Source organism: Lethenteron reissneri, chromosome 65 (genome assembly GCF_015708825.2).
Source record: "Lethenteron reissneri isolate LAM-NWPU_2019-01 chromosome 65, ASM1570882v1, whole genome shotgun sequence".
NCBI classification, from domain to species: domain Eukaryota; kingdom Metazoa; phylum Chordata; class Hyperoartia; order Petromyzontiformes; family Petromyzontidae; genus Lethenteron; species Lethenteron reissneri.
Genome location: NC_083843.1, coordinates 12,659,822 through 12,679,279, shown reverse-complemented (window position 1 = coordinate 12,679,279; position 19,458 = coordinate 12,659,822). Strand labels below are relative to the sequence as shown.

Here is a 19,458-nt window from a genome sequence, read left to right as displayed (position 1 = left end):
CCGCACAAGCCTCCTGGCACTGGCAAAGGCGGCCTTTCCACGGATGGACAACGAAGGTGTCGACGCCATGGTTACAGAGAAGATACTCCTGCTGGTGGACGACTTGGAGATCGTCATCGTCGCACAGGACGACGCGGAGATGTGCTCCCTCCAAGCGGCATGACTCCTCCACGCAAACCTGCTCGCGCAATGACGCAAGGCCAGCAAGGCGGCGAGCGGGCGTACCGTGGCCGCAGCCACCCTCCCGGCGGAGGAGATCTGCGCCATCGACCATCAACGGCAGCAGGGAGCGGGAGTACGGGCGGACCGGGGCGGCTCGAGCCATCCCGATCATCCATCGTCATCACCAGTGCTCCCGCGCTGCTAAAACTGCGGCATCCGGGGCCATGTCGCCTCGGGGTGCCGCTCTCCTCGGCAGCGCGGGACGACACCTCGACGGGACGCCGGCCCTCTTCCCAAGCTCTATCATCATAACCCGGCGAGTCGCGGCACCTCACATGTTTGGCCCACGCACACACCCACCACACACTCATACACCGCACCGATTGGGGGGCCAATATCGTGCACCATCGCACCAACACGCACCGCTCTGGGTACTCAGATTGAACCCAGCCAGTGGTCCGTGTTGGCCCATCGTGTTGTAGCCGCGCCGTCGGGGTCGTCGGCCGTTGTGGGGCACATCGACGGGGTCGAGGTGCGCATCCTGGTCAATACGGGAGCATCGGCGACCATTATTTCGGAGTTAATTTACAATATTCTCCCTGCCCAGAGCCGTCCTTTGATGCCTGTTAACGTGCCATTCTTTGCTGCTAACGGGGGCTCACTTGGCATCATCGGACAGATTCGAGCCCAAATTTGTATCGGGGATATTAAATTGTCTGGGCCGATTTTTGTTTCCTCCTCGCTGGCGGTTCTGTGTCTGCTGGGGACGGACTTCCTGGCCAAAATGCCGATTAGGATATTAATCGACCAGGGGTGCATTGAGCTCCCGTCGGGCCGACGCATGGCGTTTCTGCCATCCCCCGGTACGAGTCGGACGGCGTTCGCAACAGTGCCGGCGTTTGTAGATAGAACGGTGCGCGTTCCTCCGGGGGCACAAATGTTGGTTCCTTTGAAACTTCGGCGGCCCTTCGCTAAGGGCATTGGGGCCCAAGGGGTTCTGCTGGGGCCATCTAGGGCCGGGGTTAGTGGACCTCATTTACTTCCAGCCCAGACCATAGTAAGAGGGGACGGAGACCCCTTCATCGCGGTCCTCAATGTGGGCTCGCAGACGGTGGTGGTCCCGCAGGGGACCGTGCTTGCTCACGCGATGCCGGTGCCCTGTGAGGAACCCGTCGCGAATCACGTGAGTGCTGTCCCTGCGCCGCGACCACATTCGGACAACGATGAAGGGTGGCTCGAGGCGCTTTGTGCGGGATCGACGGACCTGTCAAATTCAGAGCATCAACAGCTTAAAACGCTACTGTGGGAATTTTCCGACGTTTTCATTCGGGACAAATACGATTTGGGTTGCACTCATCTGCTGCGTCACCATATTGATATGGGTGACAGCGCGCCAATACGCCAGAATCCGTTTCGGTTAAGTCCCGCCGAAAAGGACCATGTCAAATTAGCTATTGATGACATGTTAGCCGCCGACATAATTTCTCCTTCCACCAGCCCTTGGGGAGCGCCGATCGTCCTGGTTAAAAAGCAAGACGGCTCGTTGCGGTTTTGCATTGATTTTCGGCGCCTTACCAAAATTTCGGTTGCCGACGCATACCCGCTCCCACGGATTGACGAATCGCTGGACGCCTTGGCGGGAGCGCGATTCTTCTCCACATTGGATTTACTTTCGGGATTCTGGCAGCTTCCTCTGGACGATGATTCAAAGCCTAAAACTGCTTTCCGTACACCGCACGGCCTGTTCAAATTCAACCGGTTGCCGATGGGACTCCACTCAGCGCCGGCAACTTTCCAGCGTTTGATGGAATTGGTTTTGGCTGGATTGCAATGGGATTCGTGCCTGATTTATTTGGATGACGTTATCGTCTTTAGTAAAACTTTTGACGAACATCTCCAGAGGTTGCGGGCGGTTTTCCTAAAGATGCGGGCTGCTAATTTGAAATTCAAACCCCAAAAATGTCATCTGTTACGCGATTCGGTGCGTTATTTGGGACACATCGTGGGGCGCTCAGGTATTGCTACCGATCCCGCCAAAACGCAGTGCGTCAGCTCCTGGCCGACTCCCACCTCGGTGGGAGAGGTCAGGAGTTTTATTGGCTTCGCGTCGTATTACCGACGTTTCATCGCAGATTTTGCGACGATTGTGAAACCCCTACACGCTTTAACATCAAAAGGGGTTCGGTTCCACTGGGGTCAGGAGGAGGAGGCTGCTTTCTGCTCCCTTCGGGACGCCCTGGTAAAAGCTCCTCCCTTGAGTTACCCCGATTTTTCTAAGCCTTTTTTGCTCGACACCGATGCGAGCAACACAGTTATTGGGGGCGTGCTTTCCCAGGTGGTTGACGGCGTGGAACGGGTGGTTGCGTACGGCAGTCGGGTGTTGTCTCCGGCGGAGCAAAGATATTGTGTCACCCGTCGGGAACTATTGGCAATTGTCTATTTCATCCAACAGTATCGCCCATATCTGTACGGTCGGCATTTCACCGTCCGCACAGATCATGCGGCACTGCAGTACGCCCTGCGAGTTCAACAGCCATCGGGACAATTGTCCCGATGGTTGGAGATCCTCCAGGATTTTGATTTTGAAACCACCTACCGTAAGGGCGTTCGCCACACAAATGCTGACGCTCTGTCGCGCATGCCAACCACCTCCGAATGTGCATGCCTCCTGGGGTCGGGACGTTGCTGGCCAGCAGGGGACATACCGGTTCCGGTCCTGGTGGCCGCCGGCCACGACGAAACATTGGTTCCTAATTCAATCGCACAACAGGGAAAAGATTCCCTGTTGGAGTTGCCCGTCAATGAATGGGGGCGCCTCCAGATGGAGGATACCTCTCTCCTCGGGATGCGTCGTCGCGTCGGCTGTGCTGGGCAGGGCAGGGGTGATGCCGACGCATGGGAATTGGTGCATGGTCTGCTGATGCACTGGGACGGAAAATCCCATCGACATCGGCTGGTGGTCCCTTCGGGGTTGCGGGGCAAGGCGGTGTGGGCCGCACATGAGCGCCTCCTACACCTGGGGACCCAAAAGACCCTCGCCTTACTCCAACTCGATTATTTTTGGCCAGGCATGACGAAGGATGTCGGGGATTTACTGGGGTCATGCCCTCGGTGCGCGCAACGAAAACCGCCAGCACGTGTGTCTAACCCACCCTTGCAGTCAATCAAAGTGTCCAGAGTTAACGAACTCGTCGCGCTGGATATTTTGGGCCCATTCCCCGCCACACCCAGGGGCAATAGATATTTGTTAACTGGTGTGGAGTATTTTACACGCTGGCCTATGGCCTGGCCCCTTGCCAACCAGTCGGCAGCAGCCATCGTGGAGGCCTTTGTTCAGGGTTATGTCCTGGACAAAGGTGCTCCGGAGCGGCTGCTGACCGACCAGGGCAAAAATTTTTCCGGTAAATTGCTCAAAGAAGTCTGTGAGCTCCTGGGCACGAAGAAAATTCGTACCTCTCCGTCCGTATCACCCGCAGACTGACGGGATGGTCGAGCGTCTGCATCGGACCATCGCGTCAATGTTGTCACAGCAGGTGTCGGACTCACAGACCGATTGGGACTTGCAAATTCAAGGGGTATTGGCGGCGTACCGGATGGCCCCCCACGCAGCTACGGGATTTTCACCCTTCTACCTCATGTACGGCCGCGAACCTGACCCGCCTGTTCGTGCCCAGCTGCAGATCCCCGCGCCTCAGGGAAAAACTAAATTGGCTGACCATGTGAAATTTAATTTGGCCAAATTGACAGAGGCACGGGATGCTGCCATGCAAAACTCTGACCTCCGTCAGAAAGCGAATGAGCGGCTCAGACTGGGTCGGGCGCACATGCTGCAGTGGAAGCCGGGGGACAAGGCATGGCTGCACTGTCTCCAGGTGCCACTCACAACCTCCTCTAAGCTGGTGCGGCCGTGGCGGGGCCCTGTGGAGGTGGTCGAGGTTTTGCGACCGCAGTGCGTGCGCATCAAATAGGGGAAGCGGCGGTGGTTCGTCCACCCCTCTAGATTAAAACCCTTCGTTGCGGTACACATCCCCACTTCACACACGCGTGGCCAAACATGTGGGGGGTCGACCGACTCACTGGGTCCGTCTCCGTCGCGCTCACCTAATGCCTTGCCGGCTGTGCCACCTCCAGGTGCTTCAGGAATGACGAGCTCACGCCCGATCACCCCTCCTGGGGATGCCAAGGGTCACGCGGCGTCGGATGAGGACTCACTCCGAGACGGACAGTTGCCACCTGACGGTCCACCACTCGGGGTTACCGCGTGTGAGGGGCCCGCTGCACGGACACGCGCAAAAATGCGCAGACTGTTGTGAGGCCGGAAGATGTGTACATAGGTTGTGTTCATTGCGTGTTGTGTGTGTGGTGGGTTCCCTGCAAATTGTGTATAGACTGTTTTTACGGAATTCGTATTTAATCGGGGGGGTGCGTCGGGTTGTTTTCTCTTCTTGCTGTTGCGTTCTTGTTGTGTTCTTGTTGTTGTTCTTGTTATTGTTGAAAAATAGTGAGGCACACGCGCGGTCAGGGGGCAAAATGCGCTTTTATTGTCGTTTTTTTTTTATGTTGGCAGCCGGGACGGCTGCAAGCTATGCGGGGGGGGTGATGTAGGGGTGTTAGAGAGAGAGCCGTTATGCATGGCAGCTTATGGGAAACAAACACAGTGGGCGGGGCTACATGAGTGCACGGGGGGGGGGTGCTCTCAACGACGTCCGCACCAGGCAGCCCGGGGCCCCACCCCTCAGCGGGGGTTGAGTATAAAAGGGGATGTGTCAGAGGGCTCGGGGAGAAATGTTAAGCTAACGAGAAGACTGAAGACATCTTAGCTAGAAGCCCTGGACTCCCCTAGTTCGACGTCCTTATCAGGGCCGAACAGGATCGAGCCAGCGGCGTGGTTCCGAGAGCCAGAGCCGGTGCTCTTGTCAGAGCAGGTCTGGGACTCCGGGTACCGGGCCCGACTTACCAGTGTCGGGCCATATAGCCTCCCCTAGCCCGTTAGAGGAGGACTAAGAGGCAGGCTAGGGTAGCTAGCGTGTGTATTTCCCAGCTAGCCGGGTGAGGGGGCCGATACTCCCTCGAGTGTTATATGCCCACTGTTGTGCTGTGAAATAAACCCCTGTGCCTCCAACTTCGGCGTCAAGAGTCGTCAACGGTATTACACTACTATACACTAGACCATAACCTACATTACACTATACACTATTATACACTCCACTACTATATACGACACTACTATAAACTACACTACACCACTATACACTACACTATTCACTAATATACACTACACTATACACTACACTATATACTACACAAGCTCACTATCACACCATGTTGCCCACAGAACTCTCCACATCAAGGACAACGCTCGTGGCTGCGATTGTAAGAGGCACAGCAACGACATGGGCTCAGAACAGAGCAAAGGTGAACTACAAACTACAACTACAGGTAGAGGTGAGTCATAGGGGCAGTGTTGAGTCTATGGACAGTGTTGAGTCTGGGTAGTGTCGAGTCTATGGGTAGTGTTGAGTCTATGCGCAGTGTTGAGTCTATGGGCAGTGTTGAGTCTATGGACATTGTTGAGTCTATGGGTAGTGTTGAGTCTATGGGTAGTGTTGAGTCTGGGTAGTGTTGAGTCTATGGGTAGTGTTGAGTCTATGGGTAGTGTTGAGTCTATGGGTAGTGTCGAGTCTATGGGTAGTGCTGAGTCTACGGGCAGTGTTGAGTCTATGGATAGTGTTGAGTATATGAGTAGTGTTGAGTCTATGGGTAGTGTTGAGTCTATGGGTAGTGCTGAGTCTACGGGCAGTGTTGAGTCTATGGATAGTGTTGAGTATATGAGTAGTGTTGAGTCTATGGGTAGTGTTGAGTCTATGCGCAGTGTTGAGTCTATGGGTAGTGGTGAGTCTATGGGTAGCAGTGCTGAGCCTATGGGTAGCAGTGTTGAGTCTATGGGTATCAGTGTTTAATCTATGGGCAGTGCTGAGGCTATGGGTAGTGCTGAGTCTATGGGTTGCAGTGCTGAGTCTATGGGCAGCCACAAACAAAATTTGTGAACCCTATCATTGACATCTTTCTTGTTGGTGGTGGTGTGTGTCTTCTATTACAGATCAGACAAACCCAGATGAATGCACCTGCCAGATATGCGGGTGTTTATTTTACAATCCGGTGAGGTTGTCATGCTGTCACAGCTTCTGCGAGGTCTGCGTTGAGGTCCACTGGGAGTTGGAATCGACGCAGACAGAATTATCCTGCCCACAAGCTAAGTGTGAGCAGAAATGGGAGAGCAAACCCAAGGTGAGGAAGGATACGACACTGGAGACTGTGGCGGAAGAAGCGAGGGAGAAGCTCGTGTCTGTGAAACTTTATGAAATTCAATGGGTGGCAAAGAAAGGAGGAGCAACGGATGAGAGAAACGCATCCTCACCACAATCATCCCCACCCGCACAGGATGGTGGTGAGGAATGGGTGAGTGGGCATAACTTCCTTTTAGCATTCTGGTGGTTTGTGGTAAGATCCCGACCGGGACGATGCCTGCCATATAATTAGAGTCTGTGTGTCTATCTCTTTCTCTCTCGCTCCCTGTGGTTGCGTGGATTTTCTTCCTCTGGGCACTTCGGTTTTTCTCTCCACCACCCATCCTTGCAGTGCCTCACGGCTCTCCGAACTTCCGAGCAAAGGCTATCGGTAAGCCTCCTCATTCGCTGACATGGGATGCTGTAGCCGATGAAAGTGGGCCTGTCGCTTTTTAAATCCTTTATATTAAGTTCGCATGCTTGCTTGCTTGCTAACGACCGTGCAAATCTTTCGGTCGTTTTTTAACCCACTTCCCGTGATCCAATCGAGCTGACATTTTCCACACAGACTCGTTGTGCCAGACAATTAATGTTCGTGAAAAAAAATTCCCAAAATGTTACACTTTTTAGGCAAAAAAATGTATTTTACATATATTCAAATAAAACTCATTCATCGCTTTGGCTGAACGTCACAGTATAAGAGCCCAGAGCGTAACCCCTCCACAGGCCGTGGCGGAGTAGCGCAGTTGGTAGCGCCCTCGCTTCCCATGCCAAAGATCGCGGGATCGATCCCCGCGTCCTCCACAGATGAATATATTTTTAAATCCTTTATATTAAGTTCGCTGCCACGCATATAAAGGATTTATAGTGAAAAACTTTGTTTTTTTAAATCCTTTATATTGAGTTCGCTTGCTTGCTTGCGTGCTTGCTTGCTTGCTTACGACCGTGCAAATCTTTCGGTCGTTTTTTAACCCACTTCCCGTGATCCAATCGAGCTGACATTTTCCACACAGACTCGTTGTGCCAGACAATGTTCGTGAAAAAAAATTCCCAAAATTTTACACTTTTTAGGCAAAAAAATAATTTTACATATATTCAAATATAACTCATTCATGGCTTTGGCTGATCGTCACAGTATAAGAGCCCAGAGCGTAACCCCTCCACAAGCCGTGGCGGAGTAGCGCAGTTGGTAGTGCCCTCGCTTCCCATGCCAAAGGTCGTGGGATCGATCCCCGCGTCCTCCACAGGCGAATATATTTTTAAATGCTTTATATGAAGTTCGCTGCCACGCATATAAAGGATTTATAGTGAAAAACTTTGTTTTTACGGGTTATACTTATTACGGGTTATACTTATTAAATCCTTTATATTAAGTTCACTTGCTTGCGTGCTTGCTTGCTTAGGACCGTGCAAATCTTTCGGTCGTTTTTTATCCCACTTCCCGTGATCCAATCGAGCTGACATTTTGCACACAGACTCGTTGTGCGTGACAATTAATTTTCGTGAAATTTTTTTTCCAAAATGTTAAACACTGTTTAGGGATTTAAAAAAAAATATTTATTTACCAAATGCTTAATGGTGGCAGACAATAAACTGACCCATAGGTGGCAGCCATCTCAAGCCAGAGGACGAGAGGACTCGAGCCGCCCGTTTCATGATGACGCAAATGTTGACTAACCACATGGCATGAAATCCCTGCCCCCACGCTGTAAAGTGGAGACTATTTATAGAGCAGTTAAATTGAAGCCGCTAGGTTCTTGAAAGTGGTAAAACGGGTCAACGCTAGTGCCCTCGGGAATATACGGGGCATGTCAAGAGGTGATCTTTCATTTTTAAATCCTTTATATTAACTTCGCTTGCTTACTTACTCAAGAAAAACAGAAATGAATAATAAAATGAAACCGATGCCACGCATATAAAGGATTTATAGTGAAAAACTTTGTTTTTACGGGTTAATTTTTTTCTCAGCCAGCTTGAACACCTCCTCTGTCAGCCAGGGTCTCTGCGGAGGTCTGGACCGCGTACCCAAAGCAGCCATTGCAGCTGCATGAACCACAGTCCTAAACCTCGCCCATTTCCCCTCGACATCTGGAGGAGTGGGGGATGATGCCAACCCCAGCTGCAAACGATAATAAAATTCTCGCTTGCAACTTTCATCAGCTAGCTGAGACCGAGCCACTAAGGGTTTGAATGGGGTCCTGGGTGTACACCCACCACCGGAGTGGAATAATGTCAGGCGCATTTTACAGATGACAAGTCGATGGTCAATCTTGATTTGACTGCAGGAATCTGGTTCTTTCGGTAAAGTCACGTAGGTATAGATATAAAATAAAATTTAAAAAAAGATGTATTTTATTTTATACCTACATGACTTTACCGAAAGAACCAAAGAGTATAAGTTGATGGTCAGTGAGCAGATCAGCTCCACGGTAGGTCCTAGGGTCAAGGACATGGGCCCACATCCACTGTTCTGTCACTATATAATCCAGACGTTCTTGCTTGGGCCCAGCATGCATCCATGATGTTGTGTGGATGTGCCGATGTCGGAACAGCGTGTTGGTAATCACAAGCCCATGGGCTGCACAGAAGTCACGCAGCCTCCTACCGTTGTTATTGAGCTGATTTGGCCCATGCCTTCCAATCACTCTAGACCAGGTGCAGCATCATGACCAACTCGGGCATTAAAGTAACTCAACAGGATGATTCCATCCAGAGAGGCCACTTAAGCTAGCACCTGTGACAGGAGGTCATCGAAGGCATCGGACTTACCTGCATCTCTCCACTGATGTTCATGATCAGGGAGGTTGTAAGCAATCACCACCACCATTTATTGCGTCCGATTTATGGGGAGGCGAGACCACAGTAGTCTGGGGCTGACAGCTTTTCACACTTCACCGCCACGCTCCCACGCTCCCTTAATTATTTAGTTCAGAACAAAAGCCACTCCCTGTTGTTTAGCAGTCTCCTGCTTTGAGTAGAGGACTGTCCACCCCTCATGGTTGCAAGAGCCAGAGCCAATCTACCGAACCACCTGAATAATGCAGAGATCTAGGCGGTACTGGTCCAGCTCCAGACAGAGGAATGGCAGCCTCTCCTCCTCAGTGAGTGATCAGACATTCCACGTGGCCACTCACAGTGGCTTTTTGCCGTTACAGAATTCAGACATATACTGGATCTACACGTTTCAAAGGGTACTCCGAAAGGATAACGACTTTACGTAATCAGTTGTCTTCATGTCACTGTCAAAAAAAATGCATTCCACCATCCTTGCTTCACCTTTTGTTGTTGTTTCCAAAACAGTCGAAAGCACACAGCAAACTCGTGGAGGTATTTCCAGAATGGAAGAAGAAAAGAATTGGGGTCTTGAAGATGCTCGCCGACATGATCGTTCAGCTGAAGAAGAGAGCGCGAGACGGCAACATCTCCAAGGTCGCTGGCTCTTCCGCGAGCATCGCTGGTGGTGCCATGGCCATCGCCGGCATAGCCCTCATCCCGGTGACCTTCGGCGCGTCTCTGGGCCTCACCATCGCCGGCACGGCCACGGGGGTTGCCGGAGGCATCACGGCCGCGGGGGCGTCGATCGCCGTGCTGGTGATGAACAAAGCCTCGACCAAGGAGGCGACAGAAAACATCGAGAAGGATAAAATTGCTGGCGAGAAGCTCGCTGAAGCCGTGCAGTCGATTTACTTGGCAGTGAGCAAGCTCAACGTTGTCACCATGGCCACGCTGGTGACCAAAGTCACTTGTGAGAAAATCGAAACTTATGTTGAAATATCTTTTGATAAATGGGCGTGGAGAGGCTTCTTAACCGGAATTGATATGGCCAGGAATGCGAAACTGGCCGCGGAAGGCGCGAAACTGGCCGCAGTTGACACGACAGTGGCCGGGGCAAGCACTAAAATGGCCGTGAAAGGCGCGAAACTGGCCGCGGAAGGCGCGACAGTGGCTGCGTTTGGCGCGACAGTGGCCACGATTAGCGCGAAAGTGGCCACGGAAAGCACGAAAGTGGCCGTGGAAGGCACAAAAGTGGCCGCGGTTGCCACGAAAATGGCCATGCAAAGCACAAAAATGGCCGTGGTTGGCACGAAAGTGGCTGTGGAAGGCGCGAAAGTGGCTGTGGAAGGCGCGAAAGTGGCCGACGACGTCGCTTTGGCGGTGGTGAAGGGTGTGGCGAGCGGCGGCTTGCGGGTAGCCGGGATCGCAGTGAGCTCCGTGTTCCTCGTAGTCGACGTCGCGAGCCTGATCTTGGCCGGGGTCGATCTGCATAAGGGGAGCCCGTCAAAGATAGCAGAGCACTGGCAGAAGACGTACGACGACTTGAAGTTGCACCTGATCCACATGGCGAAAACCACCGATTACATCCAGAGAAATAGGAAATAGATGATGGGTATCCACCCCCTCGATACGTACAGCAAGGTCTCAGAGTACACAATGGGGGCTCAGCGTACGCGGTTCCCACTCACCCCCCCCCCTTCACAACTTACACTTGTACCTATGGTATAGACCAATCAGTTACAAAGACACTGCCATCAATATAGTCCAGAGCCATTGGATTTGGTTTGCCTGGTCACCACAAGTTCCGTGTGGTGGTCAATGCAGAAACTTTATTCCTTGCAAAAGGCTTCTGTTTGGTGTTTGAACATCTAAACACGACCTCCTGCTGTTTCACCACCGCCAGCGAGGGTAGACAGCACCCATACTTAGCTGTTCACAATGAGCGGTGCATTTCGAATGATCATTCAAACGCTACGCCTAACCCCAACAACATCAATAAAAAAGGGTACTTCAAAAAAGTGTTAACACTTACATGGGACGATAATTTTTAATGGAAAACAACAGATAATAATGGACTGTAACATGATAACAAATGTATTGTTAATAGCTTCAAAGATTCTCCCGCTTGTTCGCCATCGTTGTCAACGCGCGCCTGGAATCTCCTTCTGGTGGTCTCCAGAGACCGGAGGCGGCACATTTCTCGTGGTTGTGTTCAACATTCTCAAAAGTGTGAACATTTATTTGAAGCAACCTGTATATACGCACCGCCTATATCACTGTCCACACTTACAAAACAAGTACATATTAAAACTATTAAATAATAATTAATTTACAACCAAAAATAATAATTACACACACGTGTACACCCACACACACGTGAACACACACGCACGTGTACACCCACCGCACACACATGTACACACACACACACTCACGAGTACACACACGTGTGCACACACACACCACGCGTGCACACAAATACTTTTCTATTCCTCTGTGTGTGTGTGGTAACTATTATGTTGCTTATACCTTTCATTTGTGTAACCATTTATTGATTATTGCTTACTGATTTAAATTTTGAGCTGTCGGGTTTCATGTTGACGTTGCTCGTACTATTTCTAATCGCATTCCTCGATTGCTTTTAATTAATTCTCGTTATCTGACGGATTTAATTCGCTGTAGTAAGTAACAACAATTATAATAATTGCCATGCACACGATGTCGCCCTGAACGTGATTATGCAATTATAATTATCGTATCCAACGCAGCTTTTAGATTCAATTAGTATGGATGAAGATAAACATAGAACTGAAATTGTCAATGTCGAAGGCTCGCTGCTGGCAGGAGGTCACGGGACAGACCCTGCAGGTGCCATGGGTTGGACTGCTGTGCCAGGCTAGGTGCAGGAGCAGGTCACAGGACAGACCCAGCAAGTGTCATATATTGACCAAATGAGATGACTGGCAGAAGCACCACCTATGCCCCCTACTGCGCCAAGTTGCTGCAATGTATTTGTCCGGCGCTCCGCTCGTTCTTGTGAGCGTCGCTCCTCTGCCCTCTGCTGTTACTGGAGGGCGACTGCCTCCAACTGCCCAGTAGTAGCATCCTTCACGAGCCTCCTCCACAGAGGCCGATCTTGACACGCTGGTACAAGTCATCGGCAAGTCCACTCAGCTCCACATCCTCCTGTACCACATCACTCCATCTCTTCTCTAGTCCGTGCCTCGCCCGTTTAGTCCCCTCTATCCAGCCCAACAGAAACTCTTGGGCATGCGGTGGCTGATCATGCGGGCTACATGACCAAGCCAACGCAGCCTTGCCTGCCGGAGCTCACTGATGAAGGGACTTTGTCCACATCCTTCAACGATTTGTGAGCTCCTCACACAATCCAACTTGCAGGTTAAACCCAGGCTAGATCGTAGGCAGGGCCAGCCTGAATGTGGCTAACCGGCAAAGATGTTCCATTAGGGGAGGGGAGGTCCACGTTTCGCAAGCGCAGAGAAGGGAGGGAATGAACGTGGCCAAGGAGACCCGGAGCTTTGATATGTAGTTAACATTTGACTACAGTCAATCAACGTTAGGCCAATATTATGACCTCTAAGCTGACACTCCATGTGAAAACTTTGCACATCGCTTATCGCGAATACTAATCATGGTTTATTAATCAATAAAAGCCTCTGTCCAATCACCTCGTCCGTTTGACGGCTGCCTGACCTCTTGTTGTGACATTTGTTGCTTTGTAAACGCACTACGTAGTGTGGAATTACACAATTTTCAATGGGTGCAATTGTGAATAACAGCGATTTAACCACGTAGGCATTCAATAAACCTTCAGAGCCAGGGTGAACATCCGACTCCAACGTATTTAATGAATGAGAATGAACATTAATGAGCTTCGATGAGTATCAATGAGTTTCAACGAGTTTCATGTTTCTCAACGAAGTAAAACTGATGTAAAAACAAAACACAAAATGCAGCATTCATTAATACTCGTGTAATGATTGTGGCATCACTACTGTGTACACACGCACACGTGTGACGTCACTGTGCCGGGAGCGTTACTACCACGTGGGTCTACACACACACATGACGTCATCCCGGCTGGAGGCGGGAATGACGTCAGGGCCGGTGCTGGTCACGTGACCGGATCCCAGTGGGGGCCGGGGGCCCGGGGGAACCTCGGGGGGGCACGTGGACAGCAGGGCGGGCCTTCCAGAGGGAGCTCGAAGGGAGGCGTGGCCGGGGTGGGGCCCGGTCACGCCGAGGCCCATATCAGCAGCCTCCTCACGAGGTTCGAGGCTGCCTGTGCCGAGAATGAAGGAAGACGCCTCGTGAAGACGCCAAGAAGAGACAAGCCTCCAGTCAGCGGACCTGCCAGTTGCCCACCTGGCTGGGTCACACTAGAGTAGCTGAGAATTAGAGAAGTGTGTGTAATCTAGAGTAGGTCGGTGGTCACCACCCTATGTGTAATGTGCAGTGTTATAATACTTACTGTTCTAATAAATGAGTGTTGCCTCCCAAGAAGTGTGTGTGCCTAAAATTAACCCATTACACTTGCAATATCAATACAATAAATGAACACTGCAGCATCATAACATTGTCTTAGATAACCTGAATCTCAACAATAGGCCCTGGATGGATCAGGCACATACATTAGCACTGAAAAGCTATACAACAAGAGAATAAGCAACTGCGTTAAATAATGTTACTTTGTGTAGTCACCATACCGCAGCCTAAATGTACAGTGCTACGTATAACACTGAACTGTGGATGAGATACTTCTACATCCTCACTCTCAAGAACAAATTAAAGTTACAGGGGCACAATTCTGGCTCGACTTATCCAACTTACAAAAAACATTCACGTTAATGTAAGTGGCAGGCATCGTTGTTAACTAGGCCCCATATTCATCTCAAAAATTTTTACAGCATTCTAAGGGCATTTGCAGCATTATAACGGCAACCCCAACATCGTAACAGCATTCCCCAGTATTATGAGAACATAAACGAATTTACAGACAATGCTTCTCAAAGTCCCGCAATGCACAGATGCACCCGTCTTCACTGAGACACTAATTGTACCTCCATTTTGTACTCTGTGTAATGGCCGCCACTCCCTGCTGGCCTCGTGGCTTAGAGCCCCTTTACCCGGAACTTTCTGGTCACGTGACCAAACTCAGCACCCTCATATCAGAAAGATCCCCTATAAACACGCACCCCCATATTTGTCGACGGACAGAACATCACGAACAATAGCCATGTGAGACGTGAGTGACATCTACATAGAATATGAGCATCTACATCAGCATGATTGTTGGGTACCACTGCAGCGCAAAGACAGTGTGCTGCAAGGGGTGGGTGTACACGAGTGTGTGTGGGTGTACACGAGTGTGTGTGGGTGTACACGAGTGTGTGTGGGTGTACACGAGTGTGTGTGAGTGTACACGAGTGTGTGTGGCTGAACACGTGTGTGGGTGTGTGGGTGAACACGTCTGTGTGGTGTTCATCTGGGAGGCAGTTGCAGTTCCAGTGCCATGTGCGGACAGCAGCAGAGTGGATGAGAAGAGGAAGAAGAGGAACTTCTGTCTAGGGACCAACGTCTGGTAACTGGTAGGGGAGTGGGAGGGGCTTGGCTAGACGTGGACCCACCCACACACAGACACGCGTACACACACCGCGTCACACTCAGGAGGTAAAAAAACAAGCCCCTCCCACCCCTCTCGCATTCTCTGATTGGTTACTTAACGGGGCCTGAGACGGTGATTGGTTAGAGGCAGGGCATTGAAGGGGCCAATGGAGGTCGAGATACAAAATGGATGGAGACGCGGGAAAACGGAGGGTGCTGGACAGGGGAGGTCGGTTTGGGTATCCGTGAGAGAACGAGTGGGAAGGTGATTGGCTGGAGAGGGGAAGTGGAAGGTGAAGGGAGCAAATTTTGACTTAAAACTTCCGTGACTGCAGGAATTTATATTCTTTGGTTCTTTCCGTCAAGTCACGTAGAGAGAAAAATCATAATAAAAATAAAGTGAATTAAAAAACACACTAATGTAGACTGTATCCTGGTTCTTAATCTAAGTGAGTGTACTGTCAGTTTATAATGTAGACTGTAGCCTGGTTATTAATCTAAGTGAGTGTATTGGCAGTCAATAATGTAGACTGTAGCCTGGTTCTTAATCTAAGTGAGTGTATTGGCAGTCTATAATGTAGACTGTAGCCTGGTTCTTAATCTAAGTGAGTGTACTGACAGTCTATAATGTAGACTAGCCTGGTTATTTATCTAAGTGAGTGTGCTGGCAGTCTATAATGTAGACTGTAGGCTGGTTATTAAGCTGAACGAGTGTACTGGCAGTCTATAATATAGACTGTAGCATGGTTCTTAAGCTGAGTGTACTGACAGTCTATAATTTAGACTGTAGCCTGGTTCTTAATCTAAGTGAGCGTACTGACAGCCTATAATGTAGACTGTAGCCTGGTTCTTAAGCTGGGTGAGTGTGCTGGTAGTCTATAATGTAGACTTATTATTGGTTCTTTCAGTAATTAAAATAAAATAATAAAATTAAATACAAATTTATTTTAAAAATTCTATCTACGTGACTTTACCGAAAGAACCAAAAACTATGAATGAAGCAATCGAGAGAGGTGGAGGTGGTTTAAGGTATATACAGGAACACCTTTGCACTTTCGTCTGCTTAGGGACCAGAGCATTGACGAATGTCAAAAATGGACGAATGTCAAAGCAGATCCTTTATTTAGCCTTGCGAATTTATTTTGGCCGGCGAAAAACGTACATGCAAATAACTACAGTAAATATAAAAACGGACGTGCAAATAACTACAGTAACTATATACTGCCACGGGCTCATCACGTTCTGCATACATAGATGCCACTGGTTTTTCACGTTTTGCAGATGTAGATACCACTGGTTCATCACGTTCTGCAGACGTAGATGCCACAGGTTCTTCGTGTTCTGCAGATGTAGATGCCACGGGTTCATCACGTTCTGCAGACGTAGAAGCCACTGGTTCTTCACGTTTTGCAGATGTAGATACCACTGGTTCATCACGTTCTGCAGACGTAGATGCCACAGGTTCTTCACGTTCTGCAGATGTAGATGCCACTGGTTCTTCACCGCCATCTATTGCGAGGCGGTTAAACTTACGAGTGTCGGTCCACACACGTTTCAAGTTTCATTTATTAGGTATAGCCTTGTGAGCCATCCGGCTATTAAGTCGGGTGCAACCGCAACAAACAAAATATGAACACAGAACATCTTAAAGCGACAACGTGTAACAGAAACATCCTGGAATAAACCAGCAAACATAAAAAAGAGTATTAAAACGCTGTGTGCAAAAATCCAATATGGTGCAAGCCAACAACAACAACCATAAGACAATTTAGATTAACCATATGTTTTCGAATCACCAAAATAAAGCTAAAAAACAATGTAACAACAGTAATCATATGAACTGTGATTTTAAATTTAACAATAAACGATATACATAACACGTACGACAAAACCTGCAGCCATAGCTGGCAGCACGACACTCCCAGTGTATGATGTGAGTGAGTCAGTAGTAGCTTGAGTGTATGATGTGAGTCAGCGCACGATGTGTGAGCGAGTCAGCGGCAGTGTGAGTGTATGATGTGCGAGTGAGCCAGCGCACGATGAGTGAACCTGTGTATGATGAGTGAATGGGTCAGTGGTTGTGCGAGTGTATGATGTGTGAGTGAGTCAGTGTATGATGTGAGTGAGTGTATGATGTGAGTGAGTGTATGATGTGTGAGTGATGAGTGTATGATGTGTGAGTGAGTCAGTGTTGGCTACCTTTGCTCGCGCCGTCCGCCCCCCCCCGGCTCCGTCGCCCCCCCCCCCCCCCCCCCAGTTCTGTCACGGCCAAGAGGCTGCATCGTCGCAGGAGCTTCTCCTCGGCAGAGAGATGCGGGAGCCGCTGCCTCTTGCGGGGCCACCGAGGCCGCACGCACGCCCAGCGCCTCGTCCCTCATCCTCCGAGCCCGAAGCGGCCCAGGCCTCGGAGCTCGAGTTCCGGCCGGACCAGGGCGAGCTGAACCCTGCCGCCGAGCCAGGCGAGACCGAGGCTCCCCGGGGCACCAGGCCGCAGTGCTGGGACTCCACCACGACCATTGTCACCCCCAAATCCCTAACGCACTCATTCCCTCACACACTCACCCCCTAACCCCTCACACACACTCATTTCCTTCCACACTCCCTCACACACTCTCACACATTCGCCACTCGGGTCGCCTCCTCGCTCGCTATGGAAAGTCGGCCATGTTGAAACAAACATGCTGCAACTGGATATACGGGACAGGTTTTGTTCGTATCTCTGATAGTCGAATGTTCGTAAGTAGATGTACAATCGTAGTGACACCAGATCACAGAAGTCTACAACAACGGGAGTCTTTATTTCATCCAGCAAGGAGACACACGCAGTCTTGATTCCCTTCACTCCAAACTGCCTCGCTTTCCCTTTATACAGGATGCTTCAAAAACATGTTAACATTTATACGGGACTATCGTTTCTAATGGACAAAGAACGGATGATAATAGACTGTAACATGATTACAAATGTAATGTTAATAGCTTCAAAAAGGCAAAGGGTCTCCCACTTGTTCGCCATCGTTGTCAACGCGCGCCTGGAATCTTCTCCAGGTGGTCTCCAGAGCATGGAGGCACATTTTTTCTGGTATCGTTGCAAATTCTCAGAAGTGTTTAAAACAATAAAAGCACCCTGTACATCCCTTAATCCACCATCCCAAAGGTTCCTTGACCTTCCGCTTTCCATCTCCAGACAATCAGCTTCCCACTCGTTCTCTCACGGATCCCCAAACAGACCTCCCCTGTCCAGCACCCCTCCGTTTGCCCGCCTCAACTTCTATTGTTCGTACCTCGGCCTTCAATGCCCCCTGCACTGCCCTCTAACCAGTCCCCCTTTGAGGCCCCCATTAAGTAGCCAATCAGAGAGGGGGGTTGTGTATACTTCCTGATTATCCGTGTCACCTGGTTTCCACCGCATCTGGTGGACACCTAGTGACACAAATAATTATATATCGACACTAGCTGTACTACCCGGCTTCGCCCGGGACTTGGATCCATCACGCCCGGCCGCCTTTGTCTCCCCAGTGGCGATGTTCATACGCCACACCAGTTACTCGTTTTGAGGCTGAGTCGACCTAGGGGAGGCCCAGGACCGGTTCAAATAATCGTCACCGGTGGTGGCCGTGAGCGGGAATGGAACTCGGGTCGCCGGGTTCGTAGCGCGGCGCGCTAACCACGACACTACAATGCGTTACGCTTCCGTTGTAGGGTTTGTGTAAGGCGCGCCGATCCGTTGTAGGATTTGTGTGAGGCGTACCGATCCGTTGTAGGATTTGTGTGAGGCGCGCCGATCCGTTGTAGGGTTTTAGTGAGGCGCGCCGATCCGTTGTAGGGTTTTAGTGAGGCGCGCCGATCCCCCGCGCTACAATAATACTGTGTAATCGCTATAATTTTATAATCTACCGACCCTATAATAGTAATTGCACACATTGGGGTGGGGGGGGGAGTGAAGAGGACGTGAAACTTTGATGAATTTACCTCAGAGTCGCGTGTTAATGCGTGCGCCTATTTTTAACGGGAATTAAAAATGGCGTCCACCCCGCGCCGAATGCGTCGCTACCCGTTGCCAGGGGCAACCGCCGTCCAATGAAACTGCGTATGGTCCGGCGACACACAGACACACAGACAGACAGATAGACAGACAGATTTGCGATTTTATATATATAGATTTCTAACCAATTGAAAGCAATGTATTCCTTCAGCTTAGCACGTAGCCTTTCCCGACCAGCATTACACCTTAGAATGATTACGCGTTTTATTTGTAAAGATTTAAATATGAAATGGGGGGGACCCCGCAAAAGAAGTAAAAATAATGTATATGAAGATTATATTTCTCCTCCACATATCTGTCTCTGGACGTTTAAAATAATGTTTTGTTGCGAAGTAAAACCCAATTGCCCCCCTAGCCAAGGTCACGCCATTCAGTGTCACCAAACTGGACGAGTTTCCGCTCACGGCGGCCTCGTCAGCAACCCGAGCTTGGCTACAAATGAACGCCGGTGAGCTGCAAGATGAGAGGGTGGGGTTTCAGTTCGATGCGTAAAAGTGAGCGATGCATTAAACTGTAATTGTCGCCACAACCCTGTCCACGGATACAGAAGCGGTGTGTCTCTGTGTG

At 50.2% G+C, this 19,458-nt stretch overlaps 2 protein-coding genes across 2 annotated transcripts in view; one reads left to right on the top strand and one right to left on the bottom strand.

Moving 5' to 3' along the window:
- The window catches only part of LOC133359476 (uncharacterized), a 124,931-nt gene that overhangs the window by 68,429 nt on the left and 37,044 nt on the right, over window positions 1-19,458 (bottom strand). The gene's annotated exons all lie outside the window — the stretch shown is intronic.
- LOC133359671 (uncharacterized) lies at window positions 5,498-13,377 on the top strand. The gene is made up of 3 exons (XM_061578175.1): window positions 5,498-5,601; window positions 6,263-6,621; window positions 9,750-13,377. The coding sequence occupies exons 1-3, from the start codon at window positions 5,556-5,558 to the stop codon at window positions 10,827-10,829; spliced, it is 1,485 nt and encodes a 494-aa protein (XP_061434159.1). The 5' UTR covers window positions 5,498-5,555; the 3' UTR covers window positions 10,830-13,377.

Coding starts and splice junctions, on each gene's coding strand:
- LOC133359671 (XM_061578175.1), top strand. CDS start 5,556: ATGGGCTCAGAACAGAGCAAAGGTGAACTACAAACTACAACTACAG. Junction 5,602..6,262: donor ACTACAAACTACAACTACAG/GTAGAGGTGAGT, acceptor CTTCTATTACAG/ATCAGACAAACCCAGATGAA. Junction 6,622..9,749: donor AGGATGGTGGTGAGGAATGG/GTGAGTGGGCAT, acceptor TTTCCAAAACAG/TCGAAAGCACACAGCAAACT.